Here is a 24446-nt window from a genome sequence, read left to right on the forward strand (position 1 = left end):
CTCCAAGATGTCACTGGACCATTCTGCAGGTGGATCCATTCACCTAAAGAAGATGCCTGCAGAAGCTCAAGAACTTATTGACATGGTTGCAAATAATCAATTCATGTATACTTCTGAGAGAAATTCCTTGAATAATGGGACGCCTCAGAAGAAGGGAGTTCTTGAAATTGATGCTCTGAATGCCATATTGGCTCAGAATAAATTGTTGACTCAGCAAGTCAACATGATTTCCCAAAGTCTGAACGGATGGCAAAATGCATCCAACAGTACTAAAGAGGCATCTTCTGAAGAAGAAGCTTATGATCCTGATAACCCTGCAATAGCAGAGGTAAATTATATGGGTGAACCTTATGGAAATACCTATAATTTATCATGGAGAAATCATCCAAATTTCTCATGGAAGGATCAACAGAAGCCTCAACAAGGCTTTAATAATGGTGGAAGAAACAGGCTCAGCAACAGCAAGCCTTTTCCATCATCTTCTCAGCAACAGACAGAGAATTTTGAACAAAATACCTCTAATTTAGCAAACTTAGTCTCTGATCTGTCCAAGGCCACTTTAAGTTTCATGAGTGAAACAAGGTCCTCCATAAGAAATTTGGAGGCACAAGTAGGCCAGCTGAGTAAAAAGGTCACTGAAACTCCTCCTAGTACTCTCCCAAGCAATACAGAAAAGAATCCAAAGAGAGAGTGCAAGGCCATTGATATCACCAACATGGCCGAACCTATAGGGGAGGAAGAGGACGTGAATCCTAGTAAGGAAGACCTCCTGGGACATCCAGTGATCAACAAGGAGTTTCCCTTTGAGGAACCAAAGGACTCTGAGGCTCATCTAGAGACCATAGAGATTCCATTGAACCTCCTTATGCCCTTCATGAGCTCTGATGAGTATTCTTCTTCTGAAGAGAATGAGGATGTTACTGAAGAGCAAGTTGCCAAGTACCTTGGTGCAATCATGAAGCTGAATGCCAAATTATTTAGTAATGAGACTTGGGAAGATGAACCTCCCTTGCTCATCAATGAACTGAGTGATCTGGATCAACTAACATTACCTCAGAAGAAACAGGATCCTGGAAAGTTCCTAATACCTTGTACCATAGGCACCATGACCTTTGAGAAGGCTCTATGTGACCTTGGGTCAGGGATAAACCTCATGCCACTTTCTGTAATGGAGAAACTGGGAATCCTTGAGGTACAGGCTGCCAATTTCTCATTAGAGATGGCAGACAAATCCAAGAAAATAGCTTATGGACTAGTAGAGGACGTGTTAGTAAAGGTTGAAGGCCTTTACATCCCTGCTGATTTCATAATCCTAGACACCGGGAAGGATGAGGATGAATCCATCATCCTTGGAAGACCCTTCTTAGCCACAGCAAAAGCTGTGATTGATGTGGACAAAGGAGAGTTGGTCCTTCAACTAAATAAGGACAACCTTGTGTTTAAAACTTAAGGATCTCCTTCTGTAACAATAGAGAGGAAGCATGAAAAGCTTCTCTCAGTACAGGGTCAACCAAAGCCCCCACAATCAAACTCTAAGTTTGGTGTTGAAACCCCACATCCAAACTCTAAGTTTGGTGTTGGGAATCTATAAAATTGACCTGATCACCTGTGTGGCTCCGTGAGAGCCCACTGTCAAGCTATTGACATTAAAGAAGCGCTTGTTGGGAGGCAACCCAATTTTTATTTATCTAATTTTATTTTATTTTTTGTTCTTTCATGTTTTATTAGGTTCATGATCATGTGGAGTCACAAAATAAATACAAAAATTAAAAACAGAATCAAAAACAGCAGAAGAAAAATTACACCCTGGAGAAAGGACTTACTGGCATTTAAACGCCAGTAAGGAGCATCTGGCTGGCGTTCAACGCTAGAACAGAGCATGGATCTGGCGTTGAATGCCAGAAACAAGCAACATCCTGGTGTTCAGATGCCAGGAATACACCCTGAGAAGAGCTGGCGCTGAACGCTAGAAACAAGCATGGAACTGGCGTTCAACGCCAGAAATATGCTGCACATGGGCGTTGAACGCCCAGAAGAAGCATCAATTCGACGTTTAAACGCTAGAATTGCATGCAAAGTTGTTTTACATGCCTAATTGGTGCAGGGATGTAAATCCTTGACACCTCAGGATCTGTGGATCCCACAGGATCATCTCAGCATCTATGGACCCCACAGGATCCCCACATACCTCCACTCATATTCTCACCTCTTCTCAACATTCATCCTCTCTTCCCAATAAACACCCTTCCCCAAAACCCCTCACCAATCACCTCAATCTCTCTTCCCCATTACCCCTTCACCACTCACATCCATCCACTCTTCCCCACCCAAACCCACCCAATATGGCCGAACCTACTCCCTCTCCCCTCACTATATAAACCCCTCCATCCCTCCTTCGTTTTCACACAACACAACCCTATCTTCTATACCTTGGCCGAATACACCTCTCCCTCACTCTCCTCCATATTTTCTCTTCTTCTTCTTCTCTTCTTTCTTCTCTTGCTCGAGGGCGAGCAATATTCTAAGTTTGGTGTGGTAAAAGCACAGCTTTTTGTTTTTCCATTACCATTGATGGCACCCAAGACCGGAGAAACCTCTAGAAAAGGGAAAGGGAAGACAAAAGCTTCCACCTCCGAGTCATGGGAGATGGAAAGATTCATCTCCAAAGCCCATCAAGACCACTTCTATGATGTTGTGGCCAAGAAGAAGGTGATCCCCGAGGTCCCTTTCAAACTCAAGAAAAGTGAGTATCCGGAGATCCGACATGAGATCCAAAGAAGAGGTTGGGAAGTTCTAACCAACCCCATTCAACAAGTCGGAATCCTAATGGTTCAAGAGTTCTATGCAAATGCATGGATCACTAGGAACCATGATCAAAGTGTGAACCCGAATCCAAAGCATTGGCTCACCATGGTTCGGGGAAAATACTTAGATTTTAGTCTGGAAAATGTAAAGCTGGCATTCAAATTGCCAATGATGGAAGAAAATGCACGCCCCTACACAAGAAGAGTCAACTTTGATCAAAGGTTGGACCAAGTCCTCATGGACATATGTGTGGAAGGAGCTCAATGGAAGATTGACTCAAAAGGCAAACCGGTTCAACTGAGAAGACTGGACCTTAAGCCTGTAGCTAGAGGATGGTTGGAGTTCATTCAACGCTCAATCATTCCCACTAGCAATCAGTCTGAAGTTACTGTAGACCGGGCCATCATGATCCATAGTATCATGATTGGGGAGGAAGTGGAGGTTCATGAGATTATACCTCAAGAACTCTACAAGGTGGCTGACAAGTCCTCTACTGTGGCAAGGTTAGCCTTTCCTCACCTCATTTGCCATCTATGCAATTCGACTGGGATTGACATAGAGGGAGATATCCTCATTGAGGAGGACAAGCCCATCACCAAGAGAAGGATGGAGCAAACTAGAGAGCCTATTCATGGATCTCAAGAGACGCATGAAGAAGCTCATCACCAAAAAATCCCTGAGATGCCTCAAGGGATGCACTTTCCTCCACAAAACTTTTGGGAGCAAGTCAACACCTCCCTAGGAGAATTAAGTTCCAACATGGGACAACTAAGGGTGGAACATCAAGAGCACTCCATCATCCTCCATGAAATTAGAGAAGATCAAAGAGCTATGAGAGAGGAGCAACAAAGGCAAGGAAGAGACATAGAAGAGCTCAAGGACATCATTAGTTCTTCAAGAAGAAAATGCCACCATCACTAAGGTGGACTCATTCCTTGTTCTTAAATTTTCTGCTTTTCATTTTTTTTTTATGTTAAATGTTTATCTATGTTTGTGTCTTTATTACATGATCATTAGTATTTAAGTGTCTATGCCTTAAAGTTATGAATATCCTATGAATCCATCACCTCTCTTGAATGAAAAATGTTTTAATTACAAAAGAACAAGAAGTACATGGTTTCGAATTCGTCCTTGAAACTAGTTTAATTATTTTGATGTGGTGACAATACTTTTGTTTTCTGAATGAATGCTTGAACAGTGCATATGTCTTTTGAAGTTGTTGTTTATGAATGTTAAATATGTTAGCTCTTGAAAGAATGATGAACAGGAGACATGTTATTTGATAATCTGAAAAATCATAAGAATGATTCTTGGAGCAAGAAAAAGCAGTGAATACAAAGCTTGCAAAAAAAAAAATAGCAAAAAAAGAGAAAGAGAAAGAGAAAGCAAGCAGAAAAAGCCAATAGCCCTTAAAACCAAAAGGCAAGGGTAATAAATAAAAAAAAGGATCCAAGGCTTTGAGCATCAGTGGATAGGAGGGTCTAAAGGAATAAAATCCTGGCCTAAGCGGCTAAACCAAGCTGTCCCTAACCATGTGCTTGTGGCGTGAACGTGTCAAGTGAAAACTTGAGACTGAGCGGTTAAAGTCAAGGTCCAAAGCAAAAAGAAGAGTGTGCTTAAGAACCCTGGACACCTCTAATTGGGGACTTTAGCAAAGCTAAGTCACAATCTGAAAAGGTTCACCCAATTATGTGTCTGTGCATTTATGTATCTGGTGGTAATACTGGAAAACAAAGAGCTTAGGGCCATGGCCAAGACTCATAAAGTAGCTGTGTTCAAGAATCACATACTGAACTAGGAGAATCAATAACACCATCTGAATTCTAAGTTCCTATAGATGCCAATCATTCTGAACTTCAATGGATAAAGTGAGATGCCAAAACTATTCTAGAGGCAAAAAGCTACAAGTCCCGCTCATCTGATTGGAGCTAAGTTTCATTGATATTTTGGAATTCATAGTATATTCTCTTCTTTTTATCCTATTTGATTTTCAGTTGCTTAGGGACAAGCAACAGTTTAAGTTTGGTGTTGTGATGAGCGGATAATTTATACGCTTTTTGGCACTGTTTTTACATAGTTTTCAGTACAATTTAATTAGTTTTTAGTATATTTTTATTAGTTTTTAATTAAAAATCACATTTCTGGACTTTACTATGAGTTTGTGTGTTTTTCTGTGATTTCAGGTATTTTTTGGCTGAAATTGAGGGACCTGAGCAAAAATCAGATTCAGAGGTTGAAGAAGGACTGCAGATGCTGTTGGATTCTGACCTCCCTGCACTCAAAGTGGATTTTCTAGAGCTACAAAACTCCAAATGGTGCGCTCTCAATTGCATTGGAAACTAAACATCCAGGGCTTTCCAGCAATATATAATAGTCCATACTTTGCCCAAGTTTAGATGATGCAAACTGGCGTTGAACGCCAGTTCCATGCTGCAGTCTGGAGTTAAACGCCAGAAACAGGTTGCAAAGTGGAGTTAAACGCCAGAAATAGGTTATAAACTGGTGTTCAACTCCAAGAGAAGCCTCTACACGTGTAAAGCTCAATGCTCAGCCCAAGCACACACCAAGTGGGCCCCAGAAGTAGATTTCATCATCATTTACTTATCTCTGTAAACCCTAGTAATTAGTGTAGGATAAATAGGACTCTTTACTATTGTATTTACATCTTCAGATCACTTTTAGTCTTGGTTCTTCTGGTTCCCTCTTTGGGGCCGAGACCAATGAACTCCATTATCACTTATGTATTTTCAACGGTAGAGTTTCTACACACCATAGATTAAGGTGTGGAGCTCTGCTGTTTCTCATGAATTAATGCAAAGTACTACTGTTTTCTATTTAATTCAAGATTATTCCTATTCTAAGATATCCATTCGCACCCAAGAACATGATGAATGTGATGACTATGTGACGCTCATCATCATTCTCACTTATGAACGCGTGCCTGACAAACACTTCCGTTCTACATGCAAACAAGCTAGAATGAATATCTCTTAGATATCTAATACAGAGGACCAAGTCCGAGATATTAGAATCTTCGTGGTATAAGTTAGAACCCATGGATGGCCATTCTTGAGATCCAGAAAGTCTAAACCTTGTCTGTGGTATTCTGAGTAGGATCTGGGAAGGGATGGCTGTGACGAGCTTCAAACTCGCGAGTGCTGGGCGTAGTGACAGACGCAAAAGGAGGGTGAATCCTATTCCAGTATGATCGAGAACCTCCAGATGATTAGCCATGCAGGTGACAGCGCATCGGACCATTTTCACAGAGAGGATGGGAAGTAGTCATTGACAATGGTGATGCCTTACACAAAGCTTGTCATGGAAGGGAGTAGGAATGGTTGGATGAAGTCAGCAGGAAAGCAGAGGTTCAGAGGAACGAAAGCATCTCTATACACTTATCTAAAATTCTCACCAATGAATTACATAAGTATCTCTATCTTAGTTTATATTTTAATTATGTTTTAATTATCAATTTCACTATAACCATTTGAATATGCCTGACTGAGATTTACAAGGTGACCATAGCTTGCTTCAAGCCGACAATCTCCGTGGGATCGACCCTTACTCACGTAAGGTTTATTACTTGGACGACCCAGTGCACTTCCTGGTTAGTTGTGCGGAATTGTGACTAAGTGTGATTCACGTTTGAGAGCACCAAGCCATTGGCGCCATTGTTGAAGATCACGATTTCCCACACCACCTACTCATGTGAAACTATAAGAATTAAAACTCTATGTGCATTGATAAGCTATGTTTATGTTTATGTTGAAAAAAAAATATCCAAAATACTCAATAAATAAACAAGGGGATAAAATCACCCCAATGCTAAGTCAAGCATTCAAAGATCAATGCATGTATGATAAAATTAAAACAAAAGGTTGAAACATGTGTAGGGATGTGAAAGAGATTTCTGGGTAGCTAGGTATGAATTCTAAAGTTACATAGAATATATATAGGTTATGTTAAAGCTTGGGTTAATTAAAGATTCAATTTATAAGCTTACTTAGTCATATATGTATCCTTACCCTTACCTTGGCCCCATTATAACCTTGAAAAGACCTCATGATGTTTGCATTGATATATTAAATGTTGTTGATTGGTTAGGAGAAGAACAAAAATTAGAGAGCATGATTAGAGAATGATAGAGTGATGACCCTATACACTAGAGAGACTAGAGTGTACATACATCATCAGTGAGGGTTCCATGCTTGAATTTCTATGTTTCCTGCTTTCATGAGCTATCTTCTTGCATTTTTATCTGTCCTTACTGTATAAGAATTGAGTTAGTGGAATTTGATTTGTAATTGTTTTGAAGAGCTTACTTACTTTTGATCAAGTGGACAAAAATCATATAGTTGCATTCATAGGTATAGGTTGCATTGCATTTCATAGGTTTTACATGTTCTTACTCATTCATTTTATCTCCTTCAACTAAGCATGAGGACATGCTAATGTTTAAGTGTAGGGAGGTTGATAAACTACTATTTTATGGTTTATATTGTGTTTATTTATGTGGTTTTATCATCATCTTTACCCACTTATTCATTAAATAAGCTTGCATTTATAATTCCTTCCTAAAGTTATTGCATGATTGAAAACTTGCTTCCTAGAGACTTTTAATTATGTATTTTATTTCTCTTTTATTCCATTCGATGCCGTAATCTGTGTGTTAAGTGTTTCAGGCTTTATAGGGCATGAATGAGTTGGAGATTGGAGAGGAAGCTTGCGAAAATGGAAGGAACACAAGGAATTGAGGAGATGACCAGCGAGAAGTGACGCGACCGCATGGATCACGCGACCGCGCGAAAGAAAGGAAATCGCAGTGACGCGGCCGCATGGATGACGCGACCGCGCGGCATGGAATAGCACAAGCGACGCGGCCGCATGGATGACGCGACCGCGTGGCAAAGCAGAAAGCCGAATGACGCGGCCGCATGGATGACGCGACCGCGTGACATGTGCGATCTGCATAATCTGCAGAATCGCTGGGGGCGATTTCGGGCCTTATTTTGACCCAGTTTTCAGCCCAGAAAAGCAGACTAGAGCCAGAGAACATGCAGAAACCAACAACAACATTCATTCCGCATAGTTTTAGTTTTTCAGATCTAGTTTTACTCTCCCTCTAGGTTTTCTCTCTACACATTCATAGTTTTTAGGATTTGTTATTATTCATTGTTTTTGCATTGGGATATTGAGAAGAGTTTTTACCTCATCAAGACTTCGACATTCTAGTTCGTTCTCTTTACTTGTCTCTTACTCTTCCATGTTCCTTAATTTACTTAATTTTACCATTGGATTATTTTAGCATTTATTAATACAAGAATTACCTTTATTTTTAATTAATCTTTTGATTATTATTTATCATGTCTTTCTTTAATTCCCTTTCTTATGTTATGAATTTTGCATTTACAATGAGCGAGTAGTTCCCTAACTTGATGGGGAGTTGAGTGAAAGGAACCCTTGAGTTGGGATGCTCAAGAGAAAGATTGTGATTGGGTTTATCGTTGGATTACTCTCTAGTCACTAACACCAATCCTCCCAAGAGTGGATTGGAACTTATGGATAGAAACAGCACTCCAACTTGTTTGACTTTCCCTTACTTGATGAGGGACAAATAAACATAATAACCCCCAATTGTCAGTTGATCTTGAGAGTACTGCAACAAGAATAGGGCTTCCAGCTAATCAACTCCCAGTCAAGGCTTTTATTTAAATTTATATAAATTCTCTAATTTAATTTTCTGCCATTCAACTCAAACCTTTTTGAAACATCTGATTAATAAAATAGCACACCTTTCTGCAACTCGTTGGGAGACGACCTGAGATTCATACTCCCAGTATTTTAATTTTAATTTCTGTGACACCCTTCTTAATTGATGAGCGGATTTTTGGTTGGTTGAGAACTATACTTGCAACGCATATTTTACAATCATTCTTAACTCGCCAATTTCCACTCGCATCAAGCTCCCTTTCAGAAAACTTTGGTTTTGTTGATTAAAGGATTGAACATTTCCTGCAAGAAGGTAAATTTGAAGTAATAGAGTCACAAGATTTTTTCCCAACAAGTAATAGAGCACAAACAATTACCACTAGCGGCTATAGAGGTGTTGTCGTTTGAAAGCACGAGGTCATCCCATTCAAGTGTATTAAGCTCATGAAGCTTCATTTCATGACTCTCAACCATCAAATTGTCATTAAATTCTGTTTATAAAAGGAATGAAAACATAATACATAGTCAAGGGAAGAAAAACTATATAAACCAAGATGACAACACTGGTACATAGCAGTATAAATTAAAAGTAACACAAATGTTGGTAGTGGGAAGAATAAAAATGTTTGATGACTAAAGACATATGTGCATTGCATGTGCTCTTGCAATAAATTTTCTTCTATATTTTTCCACTAAAAACCCTTAACATCTGCATTTAAAAGGTCTCTGACTTCAAAGAAATGTAATAAAAGTTGTTCATATTGATAACTTGAAGAGTATGAATTGTATTTCTTACCACTGGTATAAGCAGTGTTAGTCCCAGAGTCTAATTCTTCTGATAACCATGGTTGGACAGAGGCTGAACTAGAATGAGAATTTACAAGTGTGACAGGAGAACCTTGTGACTGTGATAAAATGTTAATTATATTCATTAACCAATGACTGTGATAAAATGTTAATTATATTCATTAACCAGATCAAAGGGTATAACATGTAACACATTAAGCATTAGTGTGTGAGACTTTCTCTTTCTCTTATAAACATAGGATGCATTTGAATAAGCCTCTTCTTTTAAAAAACATCCTTTTTTAGTTAAACTTTTACAGAAAAATTGATTCAGAAAAAGGACAAATCAAGAAGAAAAATCATTTAAACAACCTCTTGAGTTTCACGGTAATGAACAAGGACTATGTGCTCCAGCCTCCTGAAATGAAAATAAATACAATTGTAAGACGATTCTATGTGCTTCTATTCAAGTATTGAAATTATTATATTTTATTATTATATTATTTATATATTAAAATTAACTATTAAAATTAGTTATTATATATTTGTATATAAATATATATTATTTAATTTATTTTTAATATATATTTTATATTTTAATATATATTTTATATTAAAAATTAATTTTGGTGATTTAATTTAATATTTAATTATTCTCATACAGTATTAATAGGAGCCGTATAAATTAGCCTCAACTAAAATAAATAGGAATCGTGTTTTTATATGATTTGATATGAAGAGGCGACTCCACATAAAACATAATATAAAAATTGAAATTGGAAGACATTATGAGCATCATTTAAACTATATATTTTGAGAAGGAAAATTATAGGTAGACAATGAAAATATTAAACAATGTGAACAACAGATATATCGGATGTTCATTTTACTAGGTGTGTGGATGGTTATTTAATATTAAAATTTAGGTAAGTAATTTGGAGGTATAGTGTATTTTTATTTTATTGGTAGTTGTTCATATTGTTCAAGAAAGTCATTAGTTACCTAGCATAACCCTTTTGAGAATCATTGTACGTACTAGTTTGGAACCTTAGCCAGCATTCTTTAGTTAATTAATTAAATAGGAACCATCTTTAACCAAAGAAGGAACAAATAGAAGGCAATAACACACTACAAGAAAGGACCTACTTGGTGGTTCTTTTCTTGTGAATCGCTGAGATAGGATAGGATATGATAGCCTGCATGTGAGTCGTTTACATTACACCACTCTATTGGCATTGGCAAGGAAGCTCCATGAATTGAAGCATCTTCCAAAGAAGGAAAAGTATGTAAAGGCAATGCAAGGCAAGAGGGTATCGCTACTTGGCTAACTAAACAAGCAAAGTCAGAAGCATGCCAAACACTGTCAGTGTAGTATTAAGATAATGTCAACTAGGTAAGATACAAGAATTGAGATGTTTGAATGATCCTATAAACTACAAGGAGCTATGTAATAAGTAGTATGATACTTGATTATTAGGTATAACATATTTTTATAATCCTATAAACTGCAAGGAGCTATGTAATAAAGATTACAGAGAAGCAACATAATGAGATAGATGTGCAAGATTTGACTTGATCCAAAAACTGAACAAAGAACAGAAGCCAGAGAGACAGGGAGAGATGAGTTTACCAAAACGGTTCGACCCCATAAATGGTTCTGCCTCATCAGTTGCACCACCTTGCTACTGTTCCTGAAGTTTCGAAAGAACAGTGTTACGAACACAAGCTATAGGTATACCGTGTACATGGTTATGTATCAGTATTATAATAGATGCTATTGATACTTAATTTTATGCTATATTAAGTAGACTTATACCTAGAATACCCGACTCCATCTCAAACGGTGACAGAAATCTATCGAAGCAGTGTCCTGATATTTTATAGACCAAAAGCTCATTGGTGGGATCCATGATTACTTTTCTACAAGTATCATCACAAACTAGAAAAAGAAAAGAAACATTGAATTGTTAGATTTAGTCTAAACTAAAGGATTTAAACTTATGCAATGTAAAAATACACAGTAGCATTGTCTATAAAATATGTTTCGTACCATGAACTTGCCTGGTCTTCTCACAAATAAATACATCTCCAATTTCATAGTAAGAGCATGTTTCCCCAAAACAAGCATGAACAGTTACCACTGCATCGCTGAGTCCCTTGCTGCTTTTCCATGATGACACTTGATCAGCTAATGTTTTGTCAAGGATTATTCTGTCGTCCTTCACCTTCATATGTTAAACGAATACAATTAGGGGAAGTCACAAACAGTTAAGAGGCACATCTTTTATGGAAGCAAGAAGCATTCACATCAAAGCACATTATAGTATTGGAAGAGTTTCACGTGTACCGGAAACACCGGTGTTCCAATTGTTTTAACTGTTGATCTAAATTATAAAAGATATATATAATATATATTAATTGAAATCTACAGTTAAAACAACTGGAACACCGATGTTCCCAGTACACTTGAAAATTTTCCTATAGTATTAGGTATTAACAACAAACTTACTTTGCAGCCTAGCATTTGCATAATGTTATAAAATCCCTGTTAAGTTTTTTATACATACAGAGCAAAATCAAACAGGCATTACAATATAAAGTTCAGCTTTCCCCTTCATCAAATAGCTCGGAAAGTAGGTGGTGCACGAAATTGACTCCGCAGAATTTGCACAGATAGACCGCCAAGTATACCGGGTCGTCCAAGTAATACCTCAGGTGAGTGAGGGTCGATCCCCCGGAAATTGTTGGTTTGAGCAAGCAATGGACACCTTGCAGATCTTAGTTAGGCAGATAGAAATTATACTTTGTCACAAAAAACATATAAAATAGATAAATAGAACGTTACTAGATAGATGAGAAATCAATGATGATAGAATAGTTGAGGCTTCAAAGATGCTTTGTCTTTCCGGATTAACTTTTCTTACTGTCTTCTTTAATAACCTTCTGATTCCTTCAATGGCAGCCATAAGTGATTAACTCATGTCCTCTCATCAAGTTAACCTCCTCCACTGCAGCAATCCACCATGTTGAGATGACTCATGTCCTCTCATCAAGCCAGCTCTAGGTTTCTCACTGTGGTAGAAGATGAAGCTCTAAGCAATCCACTCCCCTTCATGATCCTACTCAAGGTGCCACAGAGACCTCACGCACCCATAGTCAACGAGATTTCATGTCACATATCCAAAGTTGCTCAGATGCTCTATTGGAATTCGCAATGCAATCTCTAGCTTTAGTTCAATGCTATCCGGGTCAGGAATCGCATGGAACCCATGTAGAATAGGGGTGATTGTCATGGGTCACCCTCAATTCATAAGATGAAGAACGAGGTTGCATAAGAGAATAGAATCAGACATATTGAATTAGAACAGTAATATTATTGATCCATGAAACTCAGCAGAGCTCCTAACCTTAACCTTAGGAGGTTAGTGACTCATACTGTACAGAAAATAATAATGAAAGGTCTGAATGGGCAAAGATCTCCATTGAAGCTCAAAATAGTTGGCATCTTTAGGAACTTAGAATACAGGTGATACTATTGATTCTCTTAGTTAAGTTCCTTTTTATTCTTGAACACAGCTTCTTTAGAGTCTTGGCTGTGACCCTAAGCACTTTGTTTTCCAGTATTACCACCGGATACATAAATGCCACAGACATTTTAACTGGGTGAATCCCTTAGGATTGTGATTTAGCTTTGCTAGAATCCCCAGCCAGTGGTGTCCAGAGTTCTTAAGCACACTTTTTGCTTTGGACCACGACTTTAACTACTCAGTCTCAAGCTTTTCACTTGACACCTTCACACCACAAGCATATAGTTAGGGAAGCAGCTCAATTGAGCTGTTTAGGCTAAGATATTTCTTTTAGGCCCTCCTAACCATTGATGCTCAAAGTCTTGGATCCTTGCTCTTGCCTTTTGATTTAAAGAGCTATTGGCTTTTTCTGCTTTTTTTTCGTATATTTTTTTTATTTTTGCTGCTTTTTCTTGCTTCAAGAATCAATTTTTGGATTTTTCAAATTACCAATAATACTTAACTTTTATCCTCATTCTTTCAAGAGCCAACATTCTTAACTCCAAAATCAAATATGCACTGTTCATTCATACGTTCAGAAAACAAAAGCAATGCCACCACGTCAAATAATTGAACTATTCTTAATATATAACTCGAAATTCATGCATCTTACTTTTCTTTTTCAATAAAATAATTATTTTAAGCAAGGTGAGAGATGCATGGAATATTTCATGCACTAGAAACAAACAATAAAACAAAATACATGGAAAATAAAACAAAAAATAACGTAGGCAACAGGGGAGTAAAGGGAACGAATCCACCTTAATGATGACGTCTACTACTCCTTCTAGAGGATCTAATGGAGTGCTTGATTTCCTCTATGTCACGCCCCTACCTCTGTTGTTCTTCCCTCATGATTCTTTGCTCTTTCCTCATGGCTCTTTGATCTTCTCTTATGTCATGGTGATGTCCCATCCTTAGTTAATCCATGCTGGAGCTTAATTCTCCTAGAGAAGTGTGTAATTGGTCCCAATAGCCTTGGGAAGGAAAATGCATCCCTTAAGGCATCTCAGAGATTTCTTGTTGAGGCAACTCCACATGCTCTTGCTATGGTCCATGTGCTGGCTCTCTAGTTTGCTCTATCCTCTTCTTGGTGATGGGCTTGTCCTCCTCAATATGAATTTCTCTTTCTATGATAATTCCAACTGAATTGCATAGGTGACAGATAAGGTGGGGGAAGGCCAACCTTGCTAAGGGGAAAGGCTTTTCAGCTTTCTTGTACAACTCTTGAGGTATTACCTCATGTACCTCCACCTCACTTCCAATTATAATGCAATGAATCATGATGGCTCTGTCAATGGTCACTTCTGACCGATTGCTAGTAGGAATGATAGAGCGCTGAATAAATTCCAACCATCCTCTAGCTACAGGCTTGAGGTCAAGCCTTCTCAGTTGGATAGGCTTGCATTGAGCATCCCTCTTCGACTGAGCTCCTTCCACACAAATGTCTGAAAGGACTTGGTCCAGCCTCTGGTCAAAATTGACTCTCCTAGTGTAAGGATGTGGTCTCCTTGCATCAGTGGCAAATGTAGCGCCAACCTTACACTTTCCGGGCTGAAATCCAAGAGACGCCCTCGAACCATGGTATGCCAATTTTTGGGACTTGGGTTCACGCTTGTATCATGATTTTTCGTGACCTATGTATTGGCATAGAACTCTTGTACCATCTAGATTTCAACCTCTGGGATAGGATTGGTTAGGACTTCCCAACCTCTCTTTCGGATTTCTCTTCAGATCTTCGGGTATTCATTCTTTTTTAGCCTAAAGGGGACTTCAAGAATCACTATTTTCTTTGCCACTACTTCATAGAAGTGGTCTTGATGAGCTTTGGTGATGAATCTTTCTCTCTCCCAAGATTCGGAGGTGGAAGCAACTGTTTTTCCTTTCCTCTTTCTAGAGGGTTCTCTGACTTTGGGTGCCATAAGTGTGAATGGAAAGTAAAAAGCAAGGCTTTTCAAACACCAAACTTAAAAGCTTTGCTCGTCCTTGAGCAAAATATGAAGAAAAGAGTATAAGAAGAAGAGAATTAGTAGAGAAAGGAGGAGAGGAGGATTCAGCCAAGTGGGATTTAGAGTATGAATGGTATGTGTATGAAGGGTAGGAAGAAGGGGTATTTATAGGAGTGGGATAGGTTAGAGTTCGAATAAATGGGTGGAAATTGGGTGGAAAATTTTGAATTTGAAGTAGGTGAGGGTTGGTGGGAGTTATGATGGTTTTGGGAAGTGATATGGATGTGATTGGGTTAGGGATTATACGGAAGAGTGTGTGGGAAAGAGTGAATGTAAGAGAGAGAAGAAGGTGGGGGTAGGTAGAGATTCTATGGGACACACTGATCCTGAGGGGCAAGGGAATTCAAGTTCCCTGCCCCCTTGTGGACGTCGAATGCCCAGCTCTTGCTCCTGGATGGTGTTCAATGCCAGCTATGTGCTCTTCTTGGGCATTGAACGCCCAGGTTCTGCCCCCTGACTGGCATTCAACGCCAGCTTCAGGCACCCTGGCTGGCGTTCAACACTAGCAATGTTGTTCCATATGTGCGTTGAACGCCCACTCTGGCCTCCCTGGCTGGCGTTCAATGCCAGCAAAGGACCTACTCCAGGGTGTTATATTTTCGGCTCTGATTGTTTCTATTTCTGTTCTAACTACTGCACATGGTCACAAACTTAAACAAATATGAAAATTAAACTAAAATAACTTAAATAAACTAAAAAAAAAACAAGAAAACATTAATTATTGATGGGTTGCCTCCCAACAAGCGCTTCTTTAACGTCACTAGCTTGATGGTTAGCTCCTTATGGAGATGGATAGGGGCTCAAAATTTTGCCCCTTATAGTGAACTTCTTGCCTGTGCTCTCATGGATAAGTTTCAGATGTTCTAGAGACAGGATCTTGTTCACAGTGTATGGAATGACTGGGTTATCAGTGAAGATCACTCTCATGCCAAGTGAGAGGCCTTCAGTTAGGATTTTCTTATCCCTCCAACCTTTAGGTACTTTATTCTTAGTACATTTATTCTCAATGCTTCATAATGGCTACCCAACACTAAACTTAGAGTTGGTGTCTGGGGGTCCTGTATAACTTTGCAATGAGAGAGAGGGTTGGAACACTAGGTGTTGCACAACTGTCTCTCTTTTATCAGAAGGAGAGTTAGGGTTAGGCATCTTGAACAAGATATGATCCTCCCATAACTGTAGAATTAGCTCTCCCTTGGCTACATCAATGATGGCATTGGTAGTGGCTAGGAAGGATCTTCCAAAGATGATGGATTCATCCTCTTTCTCCCAATATCCAAGATTATGAAATCTGCAGGAATGTAAAGGTTCTCAACCTTTACTAAGACGTCCTCTACATGATCATAAGCCTTTTTCATTGACCTGTCTGTCATCTCTAGTGAGATTCTTGCAGCTTGTACCTCAAAGATTTCCAACTTCTCCATTACAAAGAGTGGCATAAGGTTTATGCTTGACCCTAGGTCACACAGAGCCTTATCAAAGGTAATGGTGCCTATGGTGCAGGGAATCAGGAAGCATCTGGGATCCGGCAGCTTCTGAGGTAGTTTCTGCTGAACCAAGGCATTGAGTTCCTTGGTGAGCATTGGAGGTTCTTCTTCCAATGGCTCTGTGCCAAACTACTTGGTATTCAGCTTCATCAAAATTCCTAGGTACTGAGCAACTTGCTCTTCCCTAGTTTCCTCTTTCTCATTAGAGGAGGAGTACTCTGCAGATTCTATGATCCTCAACCAAGCATTCAAAGGAACTTCAATGGGCTTCTCATGAACCTTGGGTTTTATCAGTTCTTCACTAGGGAAGTTCTTAGTGGACTTAGGGTTGCCAACTATCCCTATTGTGGCATTCAATGCCAGGACTTGTGTTTCTTTGGGCGTTGAATGCCCAACTTGAATACCTTCACTAGCATTCAACGCCAGCTTTTGTATTGCCCTGGGTGTTGAGCGCCCAGTAAGGTGCTCCTTACTGGCGTTGAACGCCAGTGATGGTGGCTTGTTGGGCATTGAACGCCTAGTAAGGTCTTCCTTACTGGCGTTCAACGCCAGTAATGGGGCTTCTGTGGGCGTTGAATGCCCAGTAAGGACTTCCTTACTGGTGTTCAAATCCATTGCATCCTTTTCAGATTTGGCCTCAGTCTCTACAGTGATAGCCTTGCACTTTTCTCTTGGGTTCACTTCAGTGTTAATAGGAAGAGTGTTAGGAGGGGTCTCAGGGATTCTCTTACTCAGTTGACCAACTTGTACCTCTAGATTTCTAATGGAGGATCTGGTTTCTGTTATGAATCTGTGAGTGGTCTTAGAGAGTTCAAAGACTATGGTTGCTAAGTTAGAAAGACTCGGCTTAGAAGTCTCTATCTGTTGCTGAGAAGATGGGAATGGTGGTCTATTGTTGAACCTATTCTGGGTTCTTCCACCTTAATTATTGTTGAAGCCTTGCTGAGGCTTATATTGATCCTTCCATGAAAGGTTAGGATGATTTATCCATGAGGAGTTGTAGGTGTTTCCATAGGGTTCTCCTATGTAATTCACCTCTTCCATCATGGGTTGATCTGGATCATAGGCATCTCCATCATAGGAGGTGTCATGAGTGCTGCTAGTTGCAGCTTGCTCTCGAGTCAAGTGCTGTGAGATCATATTGACCTGCTGGGTCAAGATCTTATTCTGAGCCAATATGGCATTCAGAGTGTCAACTTCCAAGACTCCTTTCTTCTGAGCTACCCCATTGTTCACAGGGTTCCTCTCAGAAGTGTACATAAATTGGTTATTTGCAACCATTTCAATGAGTTTCTGTGCCTCTTCAGGCGTTTTCTTCAAGTGGCGTGATCCACCAGCAGAATGATCCAAGGACATCTTGGATATCTCAGATAGACCATCATAGAAGATTCCTAGGATAGACCATTCTGAGAGTATGTCAGGAGAACTGATAAACTACTATTTCATGGTTTATCGTGTGCTCAATTGAGTGATTTTTATCAACTCTTTACCCACTTATTCATACTATTTGCATGGTTTTACAATTCCTTCCCAGAATTTGTGCTATGATTGAAAACATGCTTCTTTGGCTTTAAATTACCAAATAATAATCCTCTCTTATTACCATTAGATGCCTTAATATGTGTGTTAAGTGATTTCAGGATTTACAGGACAGGAATGGCTTAGAGGATGGAAAGGAAGCATGCAAAAGTGGAAGGAATACAAGAAGTTGAAGAAGTTGCTAAGCTGTCCAGCCTGACCTCTTCGCACTCAAACGGCTATAACTTTAGCTACAGATGTCCAAACAACACGGTTCCAGTTGCGTTGGAAAGCTAACATCCGGGGCTTTGATTTGATATATAATATATTATAGTTGTCCTGACTCTAGGTGACGTGAACGCATGCCTTACGCGGCCGCGTCGCAGTGGCGAAAATTAGCGTGTTTAAATTCGCAACCAGCGAATTCTAGGCTGTTTCCAACCCAGTTTGCGGCCCAGAAAACACAGATTATAGGCTATAAAGTGGGGGAATGCATCTATTCATAATCATGCTTTCATATTCACAGTTTTAGGAGTAGATGTAGTTTTTAGAGAGAGAGGTTCTCTCCTCTCTCTTAGGATTAGGATTTAGGATTTCTCTTAGTTTTAGGAGTGACTCTCAATCCCAGGTTCAATGTTCTTCTACTTTTATTTACTCTATTATTTTATTTTAGTTTGTTAATGTTGGTTTATGAACTCCATGTTAGAATTGATTTCTTTATTTAAAATTTGAGGTATTTCAGACTTATGATTGCTCTCTTTAATTTATTAATACTCTCGGTTTATCCAAATTATTTTCATTCAAATAGACTTTCTTCCATTTTGGCTTTGGTTGAGTCATTGGAGACACTTGAGTTATCAAACTCATTGTTGATTGAAAATTGGAATTCTTCAAGAATTAATTCGAGTTCCAATAACTCTAGCCTTTCCCAAGGAAAGACTAGGACCTGAGGAATCAAAATTAATTCATCCACTTAACTTACCTTCATAGTTAGAGGTTAACAAAGTGGGAGAAAAATCCAATTCTCATTACAATTGATAAGGATAACCAGGATAGGACTTCCAGTTTTCATACCTTGCCAAGAGTTTATTTTATAGTTATTTATTTATTTTATTCTTCTTATGCAACATACTGCTCCCTTACTTTCTAAAACCTCTAATTTACAAGACTCATAACCAATAATAAGAACATACCTCCCTGCAATTCCGTGAGAAGACGACCCAAGGTTTGACTACTTCGGTTATCAATTTATTTAGGGGTTTGTTACTTGTGACAACCAAAACGTTTGCATGAAGGGATTTCTGTTGGTTTAGAACTTATATCTACAACGTGACTATTTTTATAAATTCTTTACTAGCAAAAATCCTAACGTCAAAATGGCGCCGTTGTCGGGGAATTGCAAACGTGTGCCTTATTATTGGTTATTGTAAATATTTACTTTTTTGCTTGTTTATTTGTTTTTATTTTTGCTTTTTCATAAATTAAGAGGTTATTGGTTTTTATTTAGTTATTAAAATTTTTTTTCAAAAAAATTTGTTCTTGGTGTTCATCTTGATCTTCAAGTTGTTCTTCGTGTTCATCTTAACCTTCAAGTTGTTCTTAGTTATTTTCTTCGTTTTGATCTAAAAATTTTAAGTTTAGTGTCATTTTATTATTTTTCTCTTTCCTCATTAAATTCAAAAATTCAAAATTTAAAATTCAGATATCAAATTTCAATATTTAAATTCCAAAATTCAAAATCCAAATTTAAAATTTTAAATTTAAAATTTTAAAAAAATCAAACCTTTTCAAAATTAAATATTTTTTAAATTTTTATCTTATATTGTTGACTTTTCAAAATTCAAATTTCAAAATTTAAAAATTCAAATTTAAAAATTTTCAAATTTCAAATTTTAAAATTTAAAATTCAAATTTCAAAATTTAATTTTCAAATTCAAAATTTAAATAACCTTTTAATTTAAAAATTTGTTTTTATTTTCATTTTTAATTTTTAATTACTATTATGAGTTCTCACCCCTCTCGCTTTTAATATTGAAAGGAATGGAAATTATAACAGGAACATGCATCAAGGTCAAAATAATCAGAGATGGAAGAAGCCACGAGGATCTGATCAACCCTTCTGGCAACAACACTTTCCACAGTACCACAAACAAAGACCATTCCATGATGCATACCAAGACAATAGTTATGGTGGACCCTTTCGTGACAACCAAAATGTTTGTGTGAAAGGACTTTTGAAGGTATAGAAACTATACTTGCAACGAGGATTTATCCACAAATTTCTAGACCACGCAAAAGTTCTCTCATCAAGGACACCTCCTGATCAGTTGCTTGTATCTTTCCCAAGCTTCATAGAGCGATTTGCCCTCTTTTTGTCTGAAGGTTTGAACTTCCACCCTAAGCTTGCTCATCTTTTGAGGTGGAAAGAACTTGGCCAAAAAAGCATTGACCAACTTTTTCCAAGAGTCTAGGCTTTCCTTTGGTTGAGAGTTTGACCATATCCTAGCTTTGTCTCTAACAGCAAAAGGAAAAAGCATAAGTGATGGATATTTTGGAAAAAAAATTCCAAACACCTAAAGCTCACTGGCAAGTATACCGGGTCGCATCAAGTAGTAAAACTCACTTAGAGTGAGGTCGATCCCACAGGGATTGATGGATCAAGCAACTTTAGTGGGTGATTAGTTTAGTCAAGCTAACATTGAGTGAATTGTGTGAAGTTGATCAACAGAAAGTAAACTGCATGAATTATAAAGTGCAGAAAGTAACATTGGACAGAAACTTAAAGAGCAAGAAATGTAAATTGCAAAGAACTTAAATGACAAGAAATGTAAATTGCATGAAATGTAAAGGGGCTGGGTGTTGGAAAGTAAAGAAAGCAGTAAATCAGTAACTTAGAGCAATTGCAGAAAATGTAAAGTTACAGGGAATATAAACCAAGATCACAGCAAACATCAAGTGTAAGATGCAGAGGAACAGGAAGATCTAAATTGCAAGGAAAGTAAATTTGGAAGCAAAGGGAGTAGAAAGCAATGAGAACAGAAGATTAAACTCAAGCTCAATGGGAATTGAATTGTGAATTTGCAGAAAGGAAAACTTGCAGAAGAAGGAAAATGAAGCAGATTTTAAACAGAATTGCTTGAAGAAGCAAACAGAAATTAAATTCAACTCAATTGCAAAATCAAAATGAGAGGTTGAAGATCTCAGGAGCTCAATGAGACTTGAAAACAAGTCTAGATCTCACTCCCTTCCTTGATCCAACAGAGAACAAGATACAGGAAAATTAAAGATGAAAGCAATAAATGAAAACTCAGATTCAATTCTCAATTCTCTGAAATTGTGTAGAAGAACAACCAAGAGAAATCTTAGACCTAGAGGGAAACCGAATTCCTTCACTTCTCAATCCAAGATTCAAATTCAAAGAAAAAAAACTAGAAGAGAGCTCTCTAATCCTAATGCTTTGTAGTGGAGCCAACCTCCTATGCTCTCTAATGGAGCTCACCTACAAAGATGAAAATGATGCCTTATATAGGCTTTAAAATATGAAAATGAAAATGAAAATGAAATTGAAATTAAAAACAAATTATAATTTAAATGAAATTCCTCATCTAATTGATCCTTGTGCCTTTGAGTGATGTTAATTGGGCTTTCTTGATTTGGATTTGAGGAAGAGTGGATATGGTTGGCCTTGGTTTAATTGGTTTGGAGCATGGGTCAAGCTTGGTTCAAGTTGGTTTGGTATGGGACACCTCCTAGGGCAATGCTCGGCTCTCACTAAGAGAGCAGCATTGGTGCTTGTTTCCTTGGCCTTGCTTTGTTGCACGCAACTATGCTCCCTGACTATGTCAATGTAGCGCTCCGCTCTCCCCAAGAGCGCAGCATCCTTGCTTCCTTGGTGAGGCTCCAGGTTCAAGCCTTGGTGAAAGCATTTGGGGAGATATTTTCCTTGAATTTTCATGAAGAGAGCACGACAATGCTCTCTCCAAGAGCGCAGCGCTCTCCTAGTGAGCGCTACTGATGAGCGGATATTTTATACGCTTTTTGGGGTTAATTTCATGTAGTTTTTAGGATGTTTTAGTTAAGTTTTTAGTATATTTTCATTAGTTTCTTGGAAAAATTCGTATTTCTGGACTTTACTATGAGTTTGTGTGTTTTTCTGTAATTTCAGGTATTTTCTGGCTGAAATTGAGGGAGCTGAGCAAAAATCTGATTCAGGCTGAAAAAGGACTGCTGATGTTGTTGGATTCTGACCTCTCTGTACTCGGAATGGATTTTATGGAGCTACAGGAGTTCAATTGGCGCGCTTCCAATTGCGTTGGACAGTAGACATCCAGGGCTTTCCAGTAATATATAATAGTCCATGCTTTGCTTAAGGATAGCCGACGTAAACTGGCGTTCAACGCCAGTTCCATGTTGCAGCCTGGCATCCAGCGCCAGAAACAGGTTACAAGTTGGAGTTCAATGCTAGAAACAGGTTACAACCTGGCGTTGAACGCCCAAAACAGCCCAGGCAGATGAGAAGCTTAAGTCTCAGCCCCAGCACACACCAAGTGGGCTCCAGAAGTGGATTTCTGCACTATCTATCATAGTTTACTCATTTTCTGTAAACCTAGGTTACTAGTTTAGTATTTAAACAACTTTTAGAGATTTATTTTGTATCTCATGACATTTTAGATCTGAAATTTGTACCTTTTGGCAGCATGAGTCTCTAAACCCCATTGTTGGGGGTGAGGAGCTCTGCAGCGTCTCGATGAATTAATGCAAGTACTTCTATTTTCCATTCAAACATGCGTGTTCCTATCTAAGATATTCATTTGCGCTTAATTATGGAGAAGGTGATGATCCGTGACACTCATCACCTTCCTCAACCCATGAACGTGTGCATGACAACCACCTCCGTTCTATATTAGATTGAATGAGTATCTCTTAGATTCCATAATCAGAATCTTCGTGGTATAAGCTAGAATTAATGGCGTCATTCAGGAGAATCTGGAAAGTCTAAACCTTGTCGGTGGTATTCCGAGTAGGATTCTGGGATTGGATGACTGTGACGGGCTTCAAACTCGCGAGTGCTGGACGTAGTGACAGATGCAAAAGGATAGTAAATCCTATTCCAGTATGATCGAGAACCTCTAGATGATTAGCTGTGCTATGACAGAGCATTTGGACCATTTTCACTGAGGAGATGGGAAGCAGCCATTGACAACGGTGACACCTTACATAGAGCTTGCCATGGAAGGAACTTTGCACTTTTTAATGCATGCGTGAAGAAGAGGACAGGGAGAAAGCAGAGATTCAAAAGACAAAGCATCTCCAAAACTCCAACATATTCTCTATTACTGCATAACAAGTATTTATTTTATGCTCTCTTATTCTTCACAATTAAATTTGATAAGTGAATTGTTTTCCTGACTAAGAGTTACAAGGTAACCATAGATTGCTTCAAGCCAACAATCTCCGTGGGATTTGACCCTTACTCACGTAAGGTATTACTTGGACGACCCAGTGCACTTGCTGGTTAGTGGTACGAGTTGTGAAAAGTGTGATTCACAATTCGTGCACCAAGTTTTTGGTGCCGTTGCCGGGGATTGTTCGAGTTTGGACAACCGATGGTTTATTTTGTTGCTTAGATTAGGAAAAATTTTTCTTTTTGGTTTAGAGTCTTCTATTATTGTTTTTGGTTGAAATTAATTTTTTTTAAATCCTTATTTTCTCTTTTTTTAAATTTTTTGAAATTTTTTTTTTTAGTTATTAAAAATACTTCTTCAAAACAAGTGTTACATTTACTGCCCAATTGGCTAGAGCGTTGGTCTATGTTCTTGGTAATTGAGTATCTTCTTGTTAAAATCTTTTTTTCAAAAATAATTTTTCTTTGATTAAATCTTGTGCCAAACTTTAAGTTTGGTGTTTTCTTGTTAATCTTTCTATAATTTTCGAAAATTTTAGTTTGGTTTGCTAAAAATTTTAAGTTTGGTGTTCTACCTTCATGTTCTTGTGGTTCTTGTGATTCTTCAAAGTGTTCTTGAGTTTTCCTTGTGTCTTGATCTTAAAATTTTTAAGTTTGGTGTTCCTTGGTGTTTTCCCTCCAAAATTTTCGAAAACATGGAGCATTAGATCTAAAAATTTTAAATCTTGTGGTATTTTATAGTTTTTCTCTTTCCTTATTAAATTCAAAAAATATATATTTTCTAACTATTTTTAAGCTAATATTTCGAAATTCTTCATAAAAATTCAGATTTCAATTTCAAAAATTTTATCTTATCATATCTTAGTTGTCAAGTTTTAAAAAAAATCATATCTTTTTCAAAACTTCCTAACCACTTATTCTCTCTCTTCATTTTTTTTTGAAAATCCTCTTAAAATATTTTCAATTTTTTATTTTATTATAGTTTTATTATTTCGAATTTTTTTATATAATAAAATAAATAAAATAAAGCCACATCAACTCCCTTTCTCCATCATGGATCTAAGTGGAAATGAACAGGCCAGAAAGACTCTGGGGTCATATGCTAACCCCACTACTACTTCATATGGGAGTAGTATCTGTATACCCTCCATCGGAGTCAGTA

The 24446-nt window shown here is 38.0% G+C and overlaps 1 protein-coding gene across 1 annotated transcript; it reads right to left on the bottom strand.

The window, feature by feature from the left end:
- Positions 1–8707: 8707 nt before the first annotated feature.
- On the bottom strand, positions 8708–9446 carry LOC110270475 (uncharacterized). The gene is made up of 3 exons (XM_021120021.2): positions 9311–9446; positions 8892–9005; positions 8708–8817 (listed from the first exon to the last, which is right to left on the bottom strand). Exons 1-3 carry the CDS (start codon positions 9444–9446, stop codon positions 8708–8710), a joined length of 360 nt encoding a protein of 119 aa, XP_020975680.1.
- Positions 9447–24446: the final 15000 nt, after the last annotated feature.

The sequence above is a fragment of the Arachis ipaensis genome, chromosome B1, assembly GCF_059453495.1.
Source record: "Arachis ipaensis isolate K30076 ecotype BB chromosome B1, ASM5945349v1, whole genome shotgun sequence".
NCBI lineage: Eukaryota > Viridiplantae > Streptophyta > Magnoliopsida > Fabales > Fabaceae > Arachis > Arachis ipaensis.